The following is a 17,080-nucleotide window of genomic DNA, read 5'->3' on the forward strand; positions in this document are numbered from 1 at the left end:
AGATTATTTTACCCTTGAAAATATTAAAGCATTTCGGATAACAGCAATTCTACAGAAATCTCCAAGCCCTCACTTCATTTTCAGAGCTGCAGAGCAACTGCAACTCCCACAACGTCCAGTCAGAAAAGTGTGTGGTCAGGGCCTAACCTTCAGTCCCCACCATCAAAGCCCACACAAACACAGATCAGTGCCCTGGCCACTCACAGAACAAAAGAGGGGCTCAAACTCTGTGTCAGAGGACGACAAAAGCATTTGCGCTGTATTCATAAACCAAATTCAGAAAAAAATGAAATGTTCCACAACATCACTAGGGCACAGATGTGTTTTTATAAAAACTCCAGTTTAATCTCATGGCTGAGACCTGGCAAAACATCTTTCTTTTGTGGCTGTTGTTTTCTTTCCTTTTTTTTTTAAACAATCACGCACAGAGGCAGGCAAGACCACACAGAGGAAAAAAAGCCTAACAAAACTGCAATTCATCAGAGCTAGCAGGAAAAATAATCACAAAACCAGGGCCAGTGGGATGGAGACAGTCCTCTTCATAGTGTCCAGCTTCCAGCCCTTCTCTTGACCTGGCAGCAAATAACATTCAAAGGGGACTAGTGCCAGCAAGCACAAGATCCAAGGTCTGGACTGCTGTATGGAGCCCTCAGAAAGTTCTTGCCTTCTGCCATCCTTCCTTTCTGGGGTTGTTAAAGTCCTACTCCATCTCCAGTCGAACTCAGTGGGAAGTTTTCCATTCCTTGCTTGGAGCACAATTAGTTATCACCTTTAAGTAAGCCTTTACATCAGTTAGGAGCAAGCAAAGGTTAAACAAAATAGGGATCATCCCTAGAGATTTTTATTCTTTTTTTTTTCCAGACATGGAGAGAAGCAAAAAGGACAACTGCAAAACCTGGGCATGCCTGAAAGGTTGTATGTGCTTCAGTAGATTGTCTGCATTGTCAAGGCTGGGGAGAAGCTTGTGGTGGAAAGCTAAATCAGCCCTTGAACTCTGGTCTCCCCTGGTCTTGTCCTTCCTTTTCCAGGACAAGATCCTTTTCAGGAAGGCACATTCAGGCCTTCTGCCCACCACAGATTAACCAGAACAAATTAGCTACTCTGTGGGCAAAAAGCCACTGGATCTCACACTCTCAGTGCTGCAAACGTAGCAGCAGAAAGCAGTTCCACACATCAGCCCAAGTTTCACAGATGTGTAAAATACTATTTAGGCAATTCCTTCATGTTAATTACATTTCCTTTTTAAAATACATTTACATAGAATGATCTTTTATATATATATATAGATATATATATATATAAAATTTTAAAATATTCACCATTACAGGTGTTTCAGAATCCATAAAGAAAGAAAAAAAATATTTTGATTGCACCATTTGGATGCTGGATGAGGGAAAATGTTGCAGACTTCACAGATGCTCTCTAATACACACTTAAGTTCCTCTGAAGCTCTAAAGGTGAAAAAATAAGTACTTCAGTCCTTCTGCAGTGATAGCATGAGATGGATAGCCCAGAGGACTGGGATTTATAAGGTAAAATATAACCTTCATTTCTGTTTACTCTCCTGAGGCAGCTCCCACACAAGCTAACATTATCCATGTCCCTCCTTTCTATCAGGGATTCTCACTTTTGCCAGCTCAGCCATTTCACTCTGAGCTAGTTTAAGAGAAGCTGCACCAACGCTATGACTACATGGGAAGAGTAAGTGAAATTTACTCACTCTTCTTCCACCTGTAAAAGCCCACAAGCAACACATGCTGGTGAAATTTCATCATGTCTGATACTGGGGCCATCTGCAAACTGGGCAACAGCCTTTACTTTTCACAGTCTCAGGAGAATTGAAATGTACTGCAGGGTCTCTGAAGTGATCCTTGTGGAGCTGCAGATGATGAGCCAGTCCATTTAGGAAGGTCCTTTCAATAATACCAAGAAAAACCATCTTTGCTCACATGGGCCAGACTCATCTCCCATAAATCCAATCTAGCCTTCATCATAATGCTTCACATATAAACGAAGGAAAAGCAGAAACAAAACCCCCAAACAAACAAACAAACAAACAAAAACAATAAAAAACAAACCCAAAACCAAGGAGAAAAAACACAAGAAAGAAGAAAATCCTTTCTTAAAGAGATCAGGTCTGACCCCGAAACTGACATTGGGGATAGCTTGGTAAAGCTGGATCTCAGGAAGCTCCTGCCACCCAGCCAGCACCATTCAGTGGGAGGTGGCATCTGTCTTCTGGCCCTGTCCAACTCCCAGGCTCTGGTCCTTCAAGCTGACTGCAGGTACCAGTATCAGCATGGATCCAGCATCAAACTTTAGACTTTGCAAAAGCTGAATCTGGAGCTGAGAACAACAGGGCACCTTGCAACTAAGAGCATGCTTTCATCTCTGCAGGACCTGGGGCTATATTTTAAGTGTTGTGGATACATCTGCTGAAGGCTGGAGATGAAACTGTAGATAAGCAATGGGATCAAGCTACAAAATAGAGATATCATTGCAGCATCTCTGCTTAATTAAAATCCAGGACCCAGATCTGAGTTCAAATTCTGAAATATCCTTAAAAAGTATAGTCTGGATACAGATCTTACTTGAGGCTGATCTTTAATATCAAGTAAAGATTTCTAATAATTTTCTCTTGCAGGAGTTTCACCACTTATGCCAAAAGCGCTATTACTTACTGGAATGCTGTTAAGAGTTGAGACAGTGTATTATATACAAATTGCCAGACCTCATTTCTTGTTCATAGATCAGCTTATATGAGAATAAGGAGGTGAAAAAAATGTTTGTAACATGCCAAGGTTTCATCACATTTTCTTTTCCTTCTGATGCATTACTTTGTGAGCTTCTCTAGCTCCCTTCCAGCTGCTTTGGCAGTCAAAACTTCTAGGACCTGAGAGACTGTAAGTCCTTGTCCAAAGCAAAAAACTCTTTTGTTGATGCCAAAAAACTGGGCATCATTTCCACAACTTTTACTTCCTCTAAAGCCTTACCACAATACCTCGTATCACACCTTCCCTTTATCAATAACCCAGCCATGGTGATTAAAAGTTTTCTCATGAGGCAGTGCCATGTATATGCAGTGTGGAGCTGTGCTAACTATGAGGAGCATGAAGGACTGAAAATTCCCTAGTTTTAATAAAAGGCTGCACAGGCATATTATGGTCTGGGAGTAGAATAATACAATTGTCATGAAGCTGCATATTCTGGGCCTGCTGTCCACAGCTTGCCCAGGTAAAGCATAGGCTGCTGCCTGTGAAAGAACATGGACCCAAACAAGAACTCCAGGCTCTCATCTGGTTTAATAATTTCCCTCAACAAAACTGACAGCATAGACGTAGTTCTCTGCTCTGTTCCTATGTGGTACTGTACACAAATAAAGAGTGCAGTGGGGAGGATCAAAGACTGTGGCTCGCAACAAGGAAAAGCCCTCTTGTTTTTCACATTCCCTTTGGAAATGGAAGGAGAAAATTCTGCTGAAGATACATTCCTTGCGTTTGTGGGCCCATAACTTCTCAAAAATACTCTGGCATATCTCTCCTTTTGCAATCAAAGAGTTCAGAGAAAGCACTGCATGGGGGGGCTCAGGGCCCTCCAGCCACAATGGCACTAAGTGACACAGTCTGTACAGACCAGGAGCTCATGAGTTGAGTTTGCTAACCACTGGAAATTGCCAGTACTTCACAAAACAAAGCCCTAAACACACACCTTTTGGGAAATTCTGGCTGACACTCATTGTGGTGGCTATAGCACTTCCTAAGAGTTTACTGCTTAAACTATAGCCCATCGCAGCCACCTGAGGGCCTGCAGCCTCAGACATCTCCAGGAATGATGGCCCCTGCAAGCACATTACAGGGACAATCTCAGTGCTGGCAGCAACACCTGTGTTCCCATCTCCTCTCTAGTCCCCAGTGACACTTAAATTGCAGAGACAGCACAGGCTGTACCTGACTTTGCCATCACCCACAGTCATAGATCAGGCAATAGATGAGCCTGTGGTGAATGCAGAGTTAGAGGCTTTATAAAGGAAGCTTTAATTCTATTCCCATGGCAGCTGTTGCATATCTGAACACATATTTGCCTGTAACATTAATGTTTCCTTCAGGAGAGAGTTTAATTCACTTCAAATCCCCCTCTCAGGACTTGTTCATGATCTGTTCTGCAGTCCCACAAATCATCCTCTTTACCATACTCTTAATCAATCTGAAAGCACTGAGGTCCAGGGAGGTGGCAACTAGCCACACTCTCAAAGAAACAGTGTAAAATCATAGGAGAGGAAATTTAAATGGAGAAGCACCTGGGGACATGCCACACAGTGGCAAAGGTCAGAGATATGTCAGTCAGGGTGCAAGAGGGCAATAGCCCAAGGACGTGGAGATAAGGAGATCCTCTTGCTTTTGTCTGCTGTTGGCAGTGTGGAGCTCAGCTGGAGACAGCTGCAGAGGTGTCATCTGGCTTTAAGCAATGATGAAAATGGTTGATGCTGGCCTTTGGTGTGACCTTGCCTTGGCTTTCACTGCTTTCAGCCTGAGGGGTCTCCACTGCTGGGCAGCCAGCTGCACACTCATTCCTCACCACACCTGCCTTGTGTGCCCAGGGAAGGAGAGACTGAGCACACAAAACTTGTGTGAGCAAGACCTGGAAGACTGAAAGAACAACCAGGCATTTCTTGTCCAGCTGCTTTCATTCCAGCCCTTGCACAGGCTGGAAAGAGCACATCTCTGATGCAAGGAGAGAGCTGGAGGCAGTGTCTTCAGGCTGTGTGTTTGTTTATCACTGGAACACCTTTGGGTGCCTCATGCCCTGTGTGATTTGCTCATGCCAGCTTCACCTTCCTCTTCAGCTATCCCCAGCCTCCTGCACTGTTTATGTACACTGTGTAAATCAGAAAGTCCTTCACTGGAGTCTGGGAAACAATGGTAGGAGTTCCCAAACATCTGGACTTACCTCCTCAGCAGATGTTGTGCCCCTGCACCTTGAGCTGCAGTGTTTTGTAAGAATATCTCCTCTCAGCTCTATACCCTAAATTATACAGAGATTTACCTTTCCTTTTTTCCATAAGGAGGATGAGACTTTCACAGGGCTTGTTAGAGAACAGGTGTGAGACATGCAAGTTCCCTGGGACTGGCTTACCATAAAAAAACAGACAGTGAGGGACTAGGCAGGAGCAATGAGGGGAATGAAGAGCAAGACAAAGATACCATGACCTTCCATAGCAAAAGCTTTGCAGAAAGCCATAAAGGATTCAGGTCCATCTTGCACAGAATAGTTTTAACAACAGCAAAATGGCAACAGAGTTGGTCTTGGACACTCCCATTCCAACCATCACATAAAAGGAATAGGAGGAGCAGCTGCTACTCAATCTGCCTCCCACTTCGTCCATCCAGAATCACAGAGCGCCTCTGGGGCTGGTAGAAGCAGCTGGTGGAGGTCTCCAGTCTCTGGCCATTCTTGGGGATGGTCATTTTGTTCCGCAGCGTCACGCCTGCGGGGTCGGACAGATCGCCACAAACGGGGCTCAGGGAGGTGCTCTGAGTGGGGCTCCTGATGGGCGACAACAACACCCTGGAGTCTGCTGAGGACGTGGGGTGGTCCATGATAGGGAAAGGGGGACTGAAGAGAATCAGACTCTGGGGCCTCCCGGGCCTAGATCTGTAGGAGGGTTTGGAGAATCCTGATGGCCTCTCTATCTTTGAAGACTGTGGGTTATCTCCAGCTGCCTCCCCGCCAGAGGTGCGCTTTCGGCGCAGAACAGGAGCATCCAGAGCAGGGTGGTGACTGGACTGAGAGGGCTCCAGCGGAGAGCCCAGGCTGCCATGCCAGGGGCAGGCTGAGTCCTTTTGAGCAGGGTCACTGTTTTCTTTCTCTGCTTTGGCTTTCTTCTCTGTCAGCGGGCTCTTGGGGGCCTCCAGGTGGCTCCATGCCACCCGTGCAGCTGGCCTGATGGCCTGCTTGGCTTCTGATTCCTTCTTCTCAGCGACTGGAGCAGCATTCTGAGCCTGCAGGGGCTGGGGGATCTGGGTGTACTGAATCTTGGGTGGTATCACAGGCACTGCTCTAGCCTGGCACATCTTAATCATGAAGGAGGTCCTGACAGCTGACACGCTGACGGGGGCAGAGTTACGACGGCCAGTGGTGGCGTGGGCCACTGCCAGGTAATCCAAGTCTAGATCCACGGGGGCATTGAAACGGGACCCCCAGGGAACACCCTGAGTGGCAGCAGGGCAGTGTGTCGGCAGGGACGGGACAGAATCACTGCTCTTTACTTCCTTCTGCCCATACAGGAGGTTCCCAGGGGCAGATGGCATAGACAGGCTCTCAAATGTGAAGAAATCTGGGGCTGGGAGGAGTGAATCTAAGTTGAGGGATGAAGGCCTGGTCTTTATTTTGCGAGGTGTTTCTTCACCTTTATTATTCAGCTGTGACTCAGCAGCCGAACACAATGCTTTGGTGACAGTCTCTCCTCCCAGGGCAGTGTTCTGAGAGATGGATAACTCCTCCTTTGTGTTCTTAGTCTGTGAAGAACTGCCTGGGCTATTTTGGTATGGCAAAGACAACTCAAGCTTTGGGCTCCAAGGGTTTTCTTTGCTCACATGCACCTTCTTTCCCTCTGTCTCCAAAAGAGGGACCCTGGAGGGTCCTGCTTTCTCACCTGGTGCTTTCTCCCTGATAAGGGGACACTCAGGTTTTGAAGGCTCTTCTGGAGGATTTGGGCCATTCTCATCTTGGATCACTTTGCCCAAAGTAGAGGGGGACATGGGTTGTGTTTTGGACAGCTCACAAGTCACTGAATGCAGGATGTCACCACATGGCTGCTGCTGGTCAGTGGCATCTATGAAAGAGAACGGGGTAGCCCACAGACTCAGCACTGTGTCTTTGCTGTCCAGGGAGAGGCTGCGACTGAAGCGCGGCCTCAGAGAAAGGCTTGTCTCTGCTCTCTGACTCTGTGGGTGAAACTCCTGGGTCATCTTCTCCTGAATGTCCTTAAAGGTGGGAGAATGGAGAGGGCTTGTAACCCACTGGTGATCCTCCCAAGGCTCCACAAGTTCTAAGCTCTGCACATTATCTGTCCAGGCATCCTCATCATCCTGGTCAGCAGCATCCTGGGTTCTGCTAACAGCATTGCCTTCCTTCCCCTCCTGGATTCCAGCTCCACTCAGTGCCTTGGAGGAGAATGTGTCCCTTTCGTCAGTAGTCATTAGCTCATGTTTCTCCCTCTCAGTCTGGACTCTGGTAAGACCATCCTTTTCCTTCTGGAGCTGGTAAGTGCCATCCTTTTCTTTCCCTGATTCTGGACATGCTCCTTTGGAACAAGATAATCCATCACTAGTGGCAATCTCACTAAATTCTGATTGACCATGAAGTTTCCAGTCCGGGGTAGGAGTGAGACATTCACTCCTGCTCTCCACCATTGACTGGTGGTTCTTTGGAGTGGCTGAGCCCGTTGGAACTGTGCCCAGTTTGGGTAGGGCTGAAGCACCACTCTGCTGTGCAACTGCATCAGACTGGCAGCTGGGGAGGCTGTCTTGTTGCTCCGTGCCACTGGCACCAAAAAAAGGCACCTGAGTTATCTGTGGTGCTCTGCTTTCAGATTTCTGCTCAGCAGGTGTTGGACTCTGCCCTGGGCCAGAGCAAAGACTATCTGTTTGTACTGAAGAGGAGGATTCGGAAATTGGGCTTGTCTTGGGAACAGCTGCTGGCAAGAGCAAAAGCTCCTCTTCAGGTTCAATGATTTTCAGTTCCTGGTGTATCTCTGGCCACAGTGGCTCTAGAAGGGCATTTGACGGGTCCTCCTCAGTCTGAAAAACAGAGGAAATGCCATCACCTGGGAGCTCACAACTTCCTAGTAAATACCTCTCCATTTTCCCCAAACAGCCCTCCTAGAACAGCCAGGCTCCTGGATGAGCAGGCTCATGGGTACAGAACACAGACACACAGACTGCTACCAGTTCAAGGAAGAAAATGCATCTATAAACAAGTGGGTTTATGGAGGAGAAGGCCTGAGGTGCAGCCAAAAGGAGGCCTGGACAGACATACTGAAATAGTGAGCTGAATGAGTAGCTGGAATGTTCCAGCCCATTTCTCAGCAATTCCCATTCAGGCTCGCTTGGCCTTGCCAGAGAAAATGCATTCCCAAACTGCACACAAACTCGAATGAATAATCTATTCAAGGAGATATGCCAGCAGATCTTTAAATAGCTGTCCAGAGATGAGTATCGCTGTAAGAAACTTGGTGAAAAGGCTTTGCTAGAGATACAGAAGAGGCAAAAAATAGTAAGAATTAAAAAAAATAAAATTGTGTGTAGAGAATGGGAGTAAAAAGGACTGTTCAGGCTGTCCAGGACAAATGGGACAGCAAAAATAGAAGGGGAATTCAGAGACCACGGGTCAAAATGTTCAGACATCCGGACAGTCTCACATCTGGAGAGTCTCAGAGCAGACAGATGGTACAGACTGAAATTCTACAGTTACAGGAAAAGATGACCAAAAGGGGACAGTAGGTAGTTACATAATACAGTTACAAAAGGGGACAGTAGGTAGTTACATAAAGGTAAATCACCACATGGTGATTTCACAGAATTGAAATAAATCAGTTCATGGTCAATTATTGGTGCTGCTTGGCCTAAGTTACAGATTGAGTTTTCACAACTACAGACACACAATGAAACTTTAAACAACCTCCCAGTCACCACCATGACATGGTCCCCCACCTTTCTCATGCCTTCTTCCTTACCACATTTCTTAGGTGTGATCCTTCTTCGGTCTTGGCCATCTCAACCTCATGTTGGTCACAGCTGCCTCCTGAGGAGACATCCTTCATCTTGAACTGTCCATCCTCTGCTTTGTCTGCTGGGAGTGGTCCCTTATGGAACTCTGAAGCTGGTGTTTGTTCCAAGGTAGGACTCTGCTCTGAGGACTGCTGGGGGCTGCTGGTGCTGCTTGTGCAGCTGCTTTGCCCACATGTCTCCCGATTTTCTGCTGCTGGCTGTGGTGTTTCCAGGGACTCAGGTTTCCCAGCTGCCACCAGCTCCTCAGGATGAGAGCCTGGATCAGAAACACAAATGAATGTAACTACTTTAGACTGAAAACTTGTGCCCTGGGACAAAGCAGTGCTGCCAAGAGCCAACACCAACTAACAAAGCTAAAGAGCTCCATCCAGGCACAACCAGATTTTTCTGGGAGGTCGCCCACCTCCCCAGGCTCCTTACTGCAGCAAGCACCACCCTGACCTGCTATCAAGCCAACACCCACATTGCTATAAGTTCGTTTCTTTCCTGCCACAAGCTCAAGCTGGAGAAACCTCCATACCACCAAGCTGCAGGGCACTTCCAGCAGCCCAGCTGAGGATCCATACCCCCCTACTTAACACAACTTACCTCTGGGTGCTGCCAATGGCAGAGTTGGCCCCGGCTGTTTCTCCTTGCGCTCCGCTGCTTGCTCTGTCCTTGTGTGGGTCCCTGGCTCCAGAGCAGAGGGGCTGGTGCTCTCCACCAGAGAAGACAGCTCCTCTAGACTGGAAAGGGAATGCTTCTCCTTGGTGGGCAGGCGGCAGGGTGTGCTGTTGGTGCTGATGACTGCCGATACCCTCAGTGGGACAGAGACAGCAAATGGCTCCGAGATGTTCAGGGCTTTCCTCTGCTGATGAGGAGAGGCCCCCAAGGGGAAGAGGCTGCTTGGGAAGCCTGACTTGGTGGCTGTTTCAGAGGTGTAGAACATGAGCACTCCTTTGGCTGAAGTCTGCTCGTTTTCAGCATTCTCTGCTACCCGGAAAACCTTCAGCTGCTCAGGGGGTGACTTCACCTGCGGCATCCGGGGAAGACCTCTCTCCCCACCCAGCTCTGAACTTCCTTTGGCTCCCATGGCAGATCCTTCCCGCTCCCACTCATTCTCCTTGCTGAGGTCATATGAGCTGCCTGTGCCTCCTGTCCGTATCTTGGTGGGAACAAAGAATCCTCCAGTAGTCACTGACCGTTTGAACCTGCTTTTGTCATCCTCCCCTAGAGACAGGAACATAGGAGCGAGTCAGTGGGAAGCAAAGAACTAGCAAACAAACTTCCTCTGTGAGGAGCCCTCCTCAATCCCTCAGGGATGAGTCCTGCCCTGCTGAACACTCATATTTCCCCAGACAGATGGAGATAAGTGGCACTGAAGGCTTTCTATGCTCTAGCCTAGGGCTTCCTTCAAAACAGGCAGGCAGCTCAGGACCGAATGCTCTCCAGTGGAAGTCAGCTCAGACTTTTATTAGACACCCTTCTCCATCAGATGCAGCCAAGTCTAGGGCTATCACATACTGCCCACAATGCACACACCAGGCTTTGTCACCTTTTTGTAAGCCTTTTTCACCTCCAAATGGGATTTTTGTGCCCAGAATAACCAAGAAAGAAATCAAAGCAGTCCAACTGCCAAGAAAGGTGCAGCTAAACACAGAGGTAACTCTCAGGTGGATGCACTGAGATAAACAATACGGGAAAGAGCCAAAAATGCACGCACACAGAGATGGGGACACACGTCAGCAGCCATGGCATAAGTACACCAAGATACACAACATGGTGAGATAGACACAGACTGCTCACCCATTGAGGGTGGTGAGACTCTGGAACAGGCTGTCCACAGCAGCTGTGGATACCCCATCCCTGGAAGTGTTCGAGGCTTGCTCAAGTGTTGGTACCACCTGGCATAGTGGAAGGTGTCCCTGCCTGTGGCAGGGGTTTTGGAACTAGGAGCTTATTCTAAAGTCCCTTTCAACCCAAACCATTCTGTGATTCTGTGATCCATGCTGCTGAAAATGCAGAGCTGCAATCCTTCCCCCTACAGTACAGGCAGGCTGTGGATGTCTCACCTTCCACTGGCAGGGAGCACAGCGAGTCCATGCTCTTTGCAGGTCGGATAGTTGCTTTTTCTGTGGAAAAAGAGTTTTAGAAGCAGGTATCAGGTCCTGTGGCTTTGCAGGCTTCAGCCCATAAAGATCAAAGGATGCATACATATAGACAGGCATGCCAGGCAGACATTTTCCATTTCCAAGCATTCCCCCATGTATCTACATCCCATGGCTTATTACCCACAACACTTGTCCACACAGCTGGGGATCTGCTAGTGCTAACAACAGCTTTGCACCTGCTGGACATGTGGAGAGCTATACTTAACCCAGCCAGACAACACCACCTCCACTCTGAAGCAGTTAAGCATCCCCAAAGCTGTCATGTGACACTCCCCTCCCTGACTTAGTCAGGCTATTGGTTGTGGGGGACTTTTTAACTAAACTGACATAAATGCCTTATCACCTCTCATTCCTGATAGCAAATGTTGGGTTATTTTTACGTTGCACTCCCGACTCTTTTGCTGATGTGAGCATACCCTGCCCCCAGCAAGAACTCTGGGAAATTTCTGAGGGCAGTGGGAGACCTATTTTGCTGGTCATCCTCACTGGACTTGCTTGTCCAGAAACAAGCTGTCTTTTGTTACTCTGAAAAAGGAAGGGAGGTGGGGAAATGTAGCTGGCAAGGAAGACAAGTTAGTCTCTGGCAGCCCAAAAAGGGTCCATGGAGATCTGGAAAATGTCTGGGAGCAAAGTTTGCTGTTTACAGAGTTGCACAAAGTAGGTAAAGCAGAAAGTCAGCAGGCTTGTTGGACTTCATTTGTTTATATAATTGAGGCTTCTGGCTCTGACTCTCACATGAGCATAGGAGAAACTCCAGCTACTTTTTACATTTATATGGAGTCCTGGCTACTTTTTACTTTCATAGGACGGGATGTCTTGAGCACCGTTTCCGCTTTCCAGGAGAACAGAATTCAAGCTGGGGAGCTGTGTAAGTCACATTTTACGTGACTTACAGATTTGTGTGCACAGACTCAAGCTGTGCTAAAGCATGTGCTGAGTTTCAGCAGCAACTTCGTCTGTTCCCTCACATGAGGCTGTAAGCAGAGAGCGCTGAAAAATGTAACACAGCAGCACAGAAAGGCACTGCTTCAGTGCTGACAACTCTGCACAAGGCTGTGCATTTGTGTGTCCTGCTGGTGAAAATGTCCAGCCCCCTGTCACTCAGAGCTGTCCTTGGAACAAGGCTCAGCCTCCACCATTACTGGGGCTGCCATCATTCCTGGGCCTCCTTGGGTTAGCGCTATTTTGGGACAGAGTATTCCTTATCAAAGTGAGAAGGTGATCCCGTGATCAAAATAGGATAGAGAGCTATTTTGATGTCTGTCATGGCCGCACTGCGTGAGGCCATCTGTACATGCAAAACACGGGGAAGGCAGGGGTCCAAAAGAGCTGGATCCAGCATTTGGCTTCACACTCATTTCTGATCCGAATACAACCTCTCTTCTATGTGGTGGTAGCTAACGTTGCCAATATGAAGTGTTTTATTTGAAGTCCTACAATGTTAGGCAGTGGTCCTCCAAACACCAGCTCCTGAAGTCATGAGATTATATAAAGAAAAAATCCACTTTCATCTCCCTATAGAAAACAATTCCTTGACTTGGAGATACTAAAAAAAATCTGGAACATATAAACCCAAAACATTTCTTTATGAATTCAAAATAAAAGGGCATGCTTTCTTTTTAAGAATGTGATTACTTTTGAGTCAAGTTCATGGTTTTTAGAGCTTGAGTCATCATTTCTTAACACTGGGAACTGGCACTGCCATGTGATTTTCTAGGAAGCAGAGTGTTTAAGAGATTGCAGCCCAGGAGAGGTTAGAATTTGGGATTATAGCCAGAAGAAAACACAACTTCTCTCTTGTAAATTCTGCAAAAGCAATGGCTTCCTTCAAAGTGCTGAGAGCCAGAGCTGAAGGCACTCCTGGTGCCTCATTTTTCACAAAGACACTGAATGCAGTTGGTTCTTTAAAGTCCTTTAGTGGAAGGACAGCCTGGAAGGACAGCCTAGAAAGACAGCAATTCACCCAGTGCCATGTAATGAGCCTCAGGAGACAGAGACTGGCTGGGCTGGAACAGTGGACTAATCCAAACCTACACAACATTTCCTAGTCCCCAGACTTGACAGTTGGACAACAGGAGCCCGTTTATCAGGTATCAAAATGCAATATTTACTGTAGCTGTCTGTCCAAGCCTCCTGGAAGGGTATTTCTTGCCACCACAGGAAAATGTGAGAGATGTGCATGAAACCAGGCAACAAGCAGAACCCCACTGGATTATCTCAAGTCAATGGCATTAGTGGCAAGTGGATACAGGCTGTCCCATGCTATCAACAACACAGGAGAAAGCCTCAGAGAGAAACATTCAGCTGTAAAGTGTGTTCTTACCAGAGAGCTTCTGTGCCCTTACAAAGACACTCCCATTTCGACTCAGTTTAGACTTTGATTCTGAGCCAGAACGGCCCAAATTAAATATTGACTTCCATTTCTTGGACTTGGTAGATAGTTTCCTCCTGGAAGGAAAAAAGGCTCAGATGGTCACCAAACCTTAGAGACTTTTGCCTTTTCAATGCCCTCCAAAGGCCTCTGAACTGTCTCCCCTCAACACTTTCCATTTTTTTCTTCTCACACCTCTTTTAACTCTAAAGCATGCAAAGCATACCTATACAACCAACCCTTGTTGGCTGCATAGGTAGCAATCATGCTGTAAATGATGTATCTGTATTGCTGATTTAACTATTTCATGGATGGAAAGACACCTAAGCCTTCAGATAGTTAGTTCTGGCATCATGCTACAGCAACAGTGATTGAGCAATCAACATGCCTGTCTCCAGAAAAGAGTGGCTTTCAAGGCTCAGACTATCTTGCAAATAAAGCAAAGAAAAATTGCTTTTTTAACAGGTTTTAATGACACAATGCATGATGAATTCCAGGGAATTGATGGAACTGGTACCATTTCTCAGTGCACAAAGTTATGCTTTAAAGACCCTGTCTTATGGCAAAAATAAAGGGATTCCTTAATGAAAACTAGCTATTAATGCTTCTCAGGCCAACACTAATTTAATCACAGGTGTTATATATTCATGTGCAAGTATAATGTACTAACCAAACAGGAGGAGGTTTAAGGGAATTAAATCAATTTCTCATAACCCTCAGAGGAAGTGGGACATCAATTCCCTGAGTCTCTTTGGAAATCCCAGCTTTTGCAGAAAGAAGCTTTTTGTCCTAATGCAATTTTTTTCCTGTATACATATTTCTTTGTGAAGATCTGTTTCGCTTCCTTCGTTCTCATTCTGACTCCTCCTTCAATCTCCCCATCTTTCAGAGAAGAATTATGTTAGCTTGCTGTCCTGCTCTCCACATTGGGCTTTCCATCCCCATATTTCTGCTTTTCTTTCTGATCAATACACAGAGAAGTACAAATCAGTCCTACAAAGGGGATTAATATTTGGGGATAGGACTTTTCAAATGAGAAAGGAGAAGACACTCTAGAGGGACAAACATATTTTTGTCTTAAGCTGGTTATTCTCTTGCCAGTATTCTGTTAGATGACTCCTTTTTGCTTTAATATATCAAGTGCCAATAAATATCTTTGTTCTGGTGCTTTCTGGGTCAGTAGATGAATGAGCCTCCTGCTGCAGAGGCTATAATCTATCTGAACCAGGCAATAGAGCGGCCATATATTAACAGTTAGATAGACCAATAGATAAATACTTATTCTGGGCAGCTGTGCCAACAACTGCAGCAACCTCAGCTACAATCAGACTCTTCTCCTGTCATAGACATAGCTGGCATAGGTGCCACTATGTAAATATCTCTCCATGCTGGGAGTGAAAATAAGCCTTTCTGCTTGGCTGCAATTGCAGAGGAACCAGGAGAAGGAAGAATCTGGAGCAGGTCAGTGGCACCAGGCGTGCCCTGGACCAGCCACCAGCAGGTGGAACTCATACATGAGCTGTGCCCCAATCTGCTCCGCGCTCATCCCGTCTTTAGCCAGCTTCTGAGCTATCCATCTGCAAGGATGCAAAGACAATTCATTCCTCCCGCAGGAGGTCTGTGAGGCTCTGCCCTGATGGAGAGAGGAGAACTAGTGAAGCTGTGAACCCAGCATCTGAAATACTTCTCAGGAGTAGCTCTGCCTCTTTTGAGGACACTGAATTTTCCTTGTGCAGGGACAGTAGATTCAGATGAGTGCAGGTGTAGGGGCATCACATTAACAAAAGGATCATGCCCAATCACACTGGGGAACCTGCACTTTTCTGTTTGTGCTTTACACTCCTCTTGGCACTTACTTGCTGTCAGGAAGGTCAACAACTGTGTGGAAGAGGGACCCAATTACAGGCACGATTTCAGGCAAGCTGTTCTCTCTCCTCTCCTTCCGAGCAGGATGGGATGCAGACAAACTCCGTGCCTGGGCTTCTTCCAGGCTCACCAGTTTCATTGGCAGGGAGGCCGAGGGGAGGGTCAAACTTTTCACAACTGATGCACTCTCTGAAAAACAAGAAAATACATTCCAGCCTGGGGTGAGGAGAGATGAGAGCAAGAGCTTCATGACTTTATTTGACTGGAACATCTCCTGTGGAGGGGGGAAAGAAGTGGCACGTGCAGGGAGAAAGGCTTTTTGTCAGATAAGCCTTTCAGCTCCCCAGCAACCTTATCCATCTGAGTACATTCCCAGCAGGGGCTATGCTTGCCAGCCAAAGGCTGTGTTGTGTGGATTTGCTTCCTCTGCTGCAGACACTTCTGTGTGAAGGAGGTGTCTCTGAAAACCACCAGGATTTACACATTCCCTTTACTCCTCCCTCACTCCCTTCCTCCAGCTCGCCCCCACCCTCCCCCAATCTTGGAGCAGTTCACTCCCTGATCCCAATTTGGTGCTTATCTCTTTCTCTCACTTCCACAACTTTCTCCTTGTCTTGTTGCAGGATGGGGGATGGTTCTAAAAACCAGCATTACTTTAACTTTTTAATCCATTTCAGGGGCACAGAAAGCAGTCTCACTGATAGCCCAAAGTGTCTGTTTATGCAGGCAGGAGCAAAGCCATGTTAAGGTAAAGACGGGCAGAATGAGCTGATGCAGGGCTGCAAAGCAGAAAGGTGGATACTGCCTGAGTACTGAAGGTATCACAAGTCTTTTGAGTGTGCAAAATGGGAAGGTGCTTATATCTGCAATTATGTGAGGTCACTGTGGATCCATGCCTTCTTACTTCCCAGTCTTTGCCAACAAAATCATCACTAAACAGCAAAATCAGCATCTCTGAAAACTATTGATGTCCCAGGAAAAAATACATCTCTTTTATAAAATGTCCTCAGGAACAAGATAGAAGTTTTTGGAGCACGAGATTAATTTTTTTCCCAGGAGTGCCTGGAAGTGTGACCTCTGCCTTGGGTGGAAATAGTGGCTGCAGGGCAGGTATTGTTGGTATGAGGAATTGTAACTGGGGGAATCTGACAGAAGAGCTGAGATTGGGGCTGATGGACTTAGAGGGAAAGTTTAGACCAATATTGAGAATCAATCAAGTGGTTTTTCCTTTTGGGGAAAGGGTTAAGCCACAGGAGATCATGCAAAAGATGAGACATAAGGCAACCTGAGAAAACACTAAAGGAGGCTAGTATTGAAAAAGAAGATGTTGAAGATAGGGATGAAGAAGACAAGAGTAATGAGATATTGGGCTCAAGGTGTCTTTGGGGAAGTCTGTGGTGATAGCAAGGGTTACTGTGCTTGTAATGTTAGTTGAAGGGAGAGCTGAATGACGTAGCAAGTGACACGAGAAGTGGCTCAGGGAGGTTGCTACCAATGTTCTCTGCAGAGCTGGCTTTCCTGTTGTTGTTGAAGATCTGATCCACGTGGTTCAGGATGAACTCAATCACCAACTGCTGCACTCGCACCTCCAGGAAAGCTGCATCCCCATTGCAGCCAACTGCCTCAATCTCCTTTGACCTGCATGAGCAAAGAGGGGTACCAGTGGTGAGCATTGCCACACACAGCCCCTGGCAAGGACAGACCAGATTTCTTCCTGCAAACAAGGCAACTGAGATGATTGCCCCACTCTTGCTGTACCTCTTTCTCTCCTTCCCTCACAGGCCCTCATCCTATCTTTGTCTTTTCACTCTTTCAAAAATTATTTTCTCTGATTTCTTTGCCATCTCTGCTACTTCCTTTCCCGAATGTGTTATTTTCCCCACACAGCTTTTACATTTTTCAGC

The 17,080-nt window shown here is 46.7% G+C and overlaps 1 protein-coding gene across 1 annotated transcript in view; it reads right to left on the bottom strand.

The window, feature by feature from the left end:
* Positions 1-308: 308 nt before the first annotated feature.
* ARHGAP31 (Rho GTPase activating protein 31) overlaps positions 309-17,080 on the bottom strand; it is a 60,810-nt gene continuing 44,038 nt past the window's right edge. The window contains exons 6-12 of the mRNA XM_005420557.2: positions 16,669-16,814; positions 15,167-15,365; positions 13,263-13,387; positions 10,841-10,900; positions 9,378-9,998; positions 8,735-9,045; positions 309-7,799 (exon numbers count right to left, since the gene is read on the bottom strand). Coding sequence (XP_005420614.1) covers positions 5,355-7,799; positions 8,735-9,045; positions 9,378-9,998; positions 10,841-10,900; positions 13,263-13,387; positions 15,167-15,365; positions 16,669-16,814 — 3,907 coding nt within the window. The 3' untranslated portion in view covers positions 309-5,354. The remainder of the gene's footprint in view (positions 7,800-8,734; positions 9,046-9,377; positions 9,999-10,840; positions 10,901-13,262; positions 13,388-15,166; positions 15,366-16,668; positions 16,815-17,080) is intronic.

This window comes from Geospiza fortis, unplaced genomic scaffold, assembly GCF_000277835.1.
Source record: "Geospiza fortis unplaced genomic scaffold, GeoFor_1.0 scaffold1, whole genome shotgun sequence".
Classification (NCBI taxonomy): Eukaryota; Metazoa; Chordata; class Aves; order Passeriformes; family Thraupidae; genus Geospiza; species Geospiza fortis.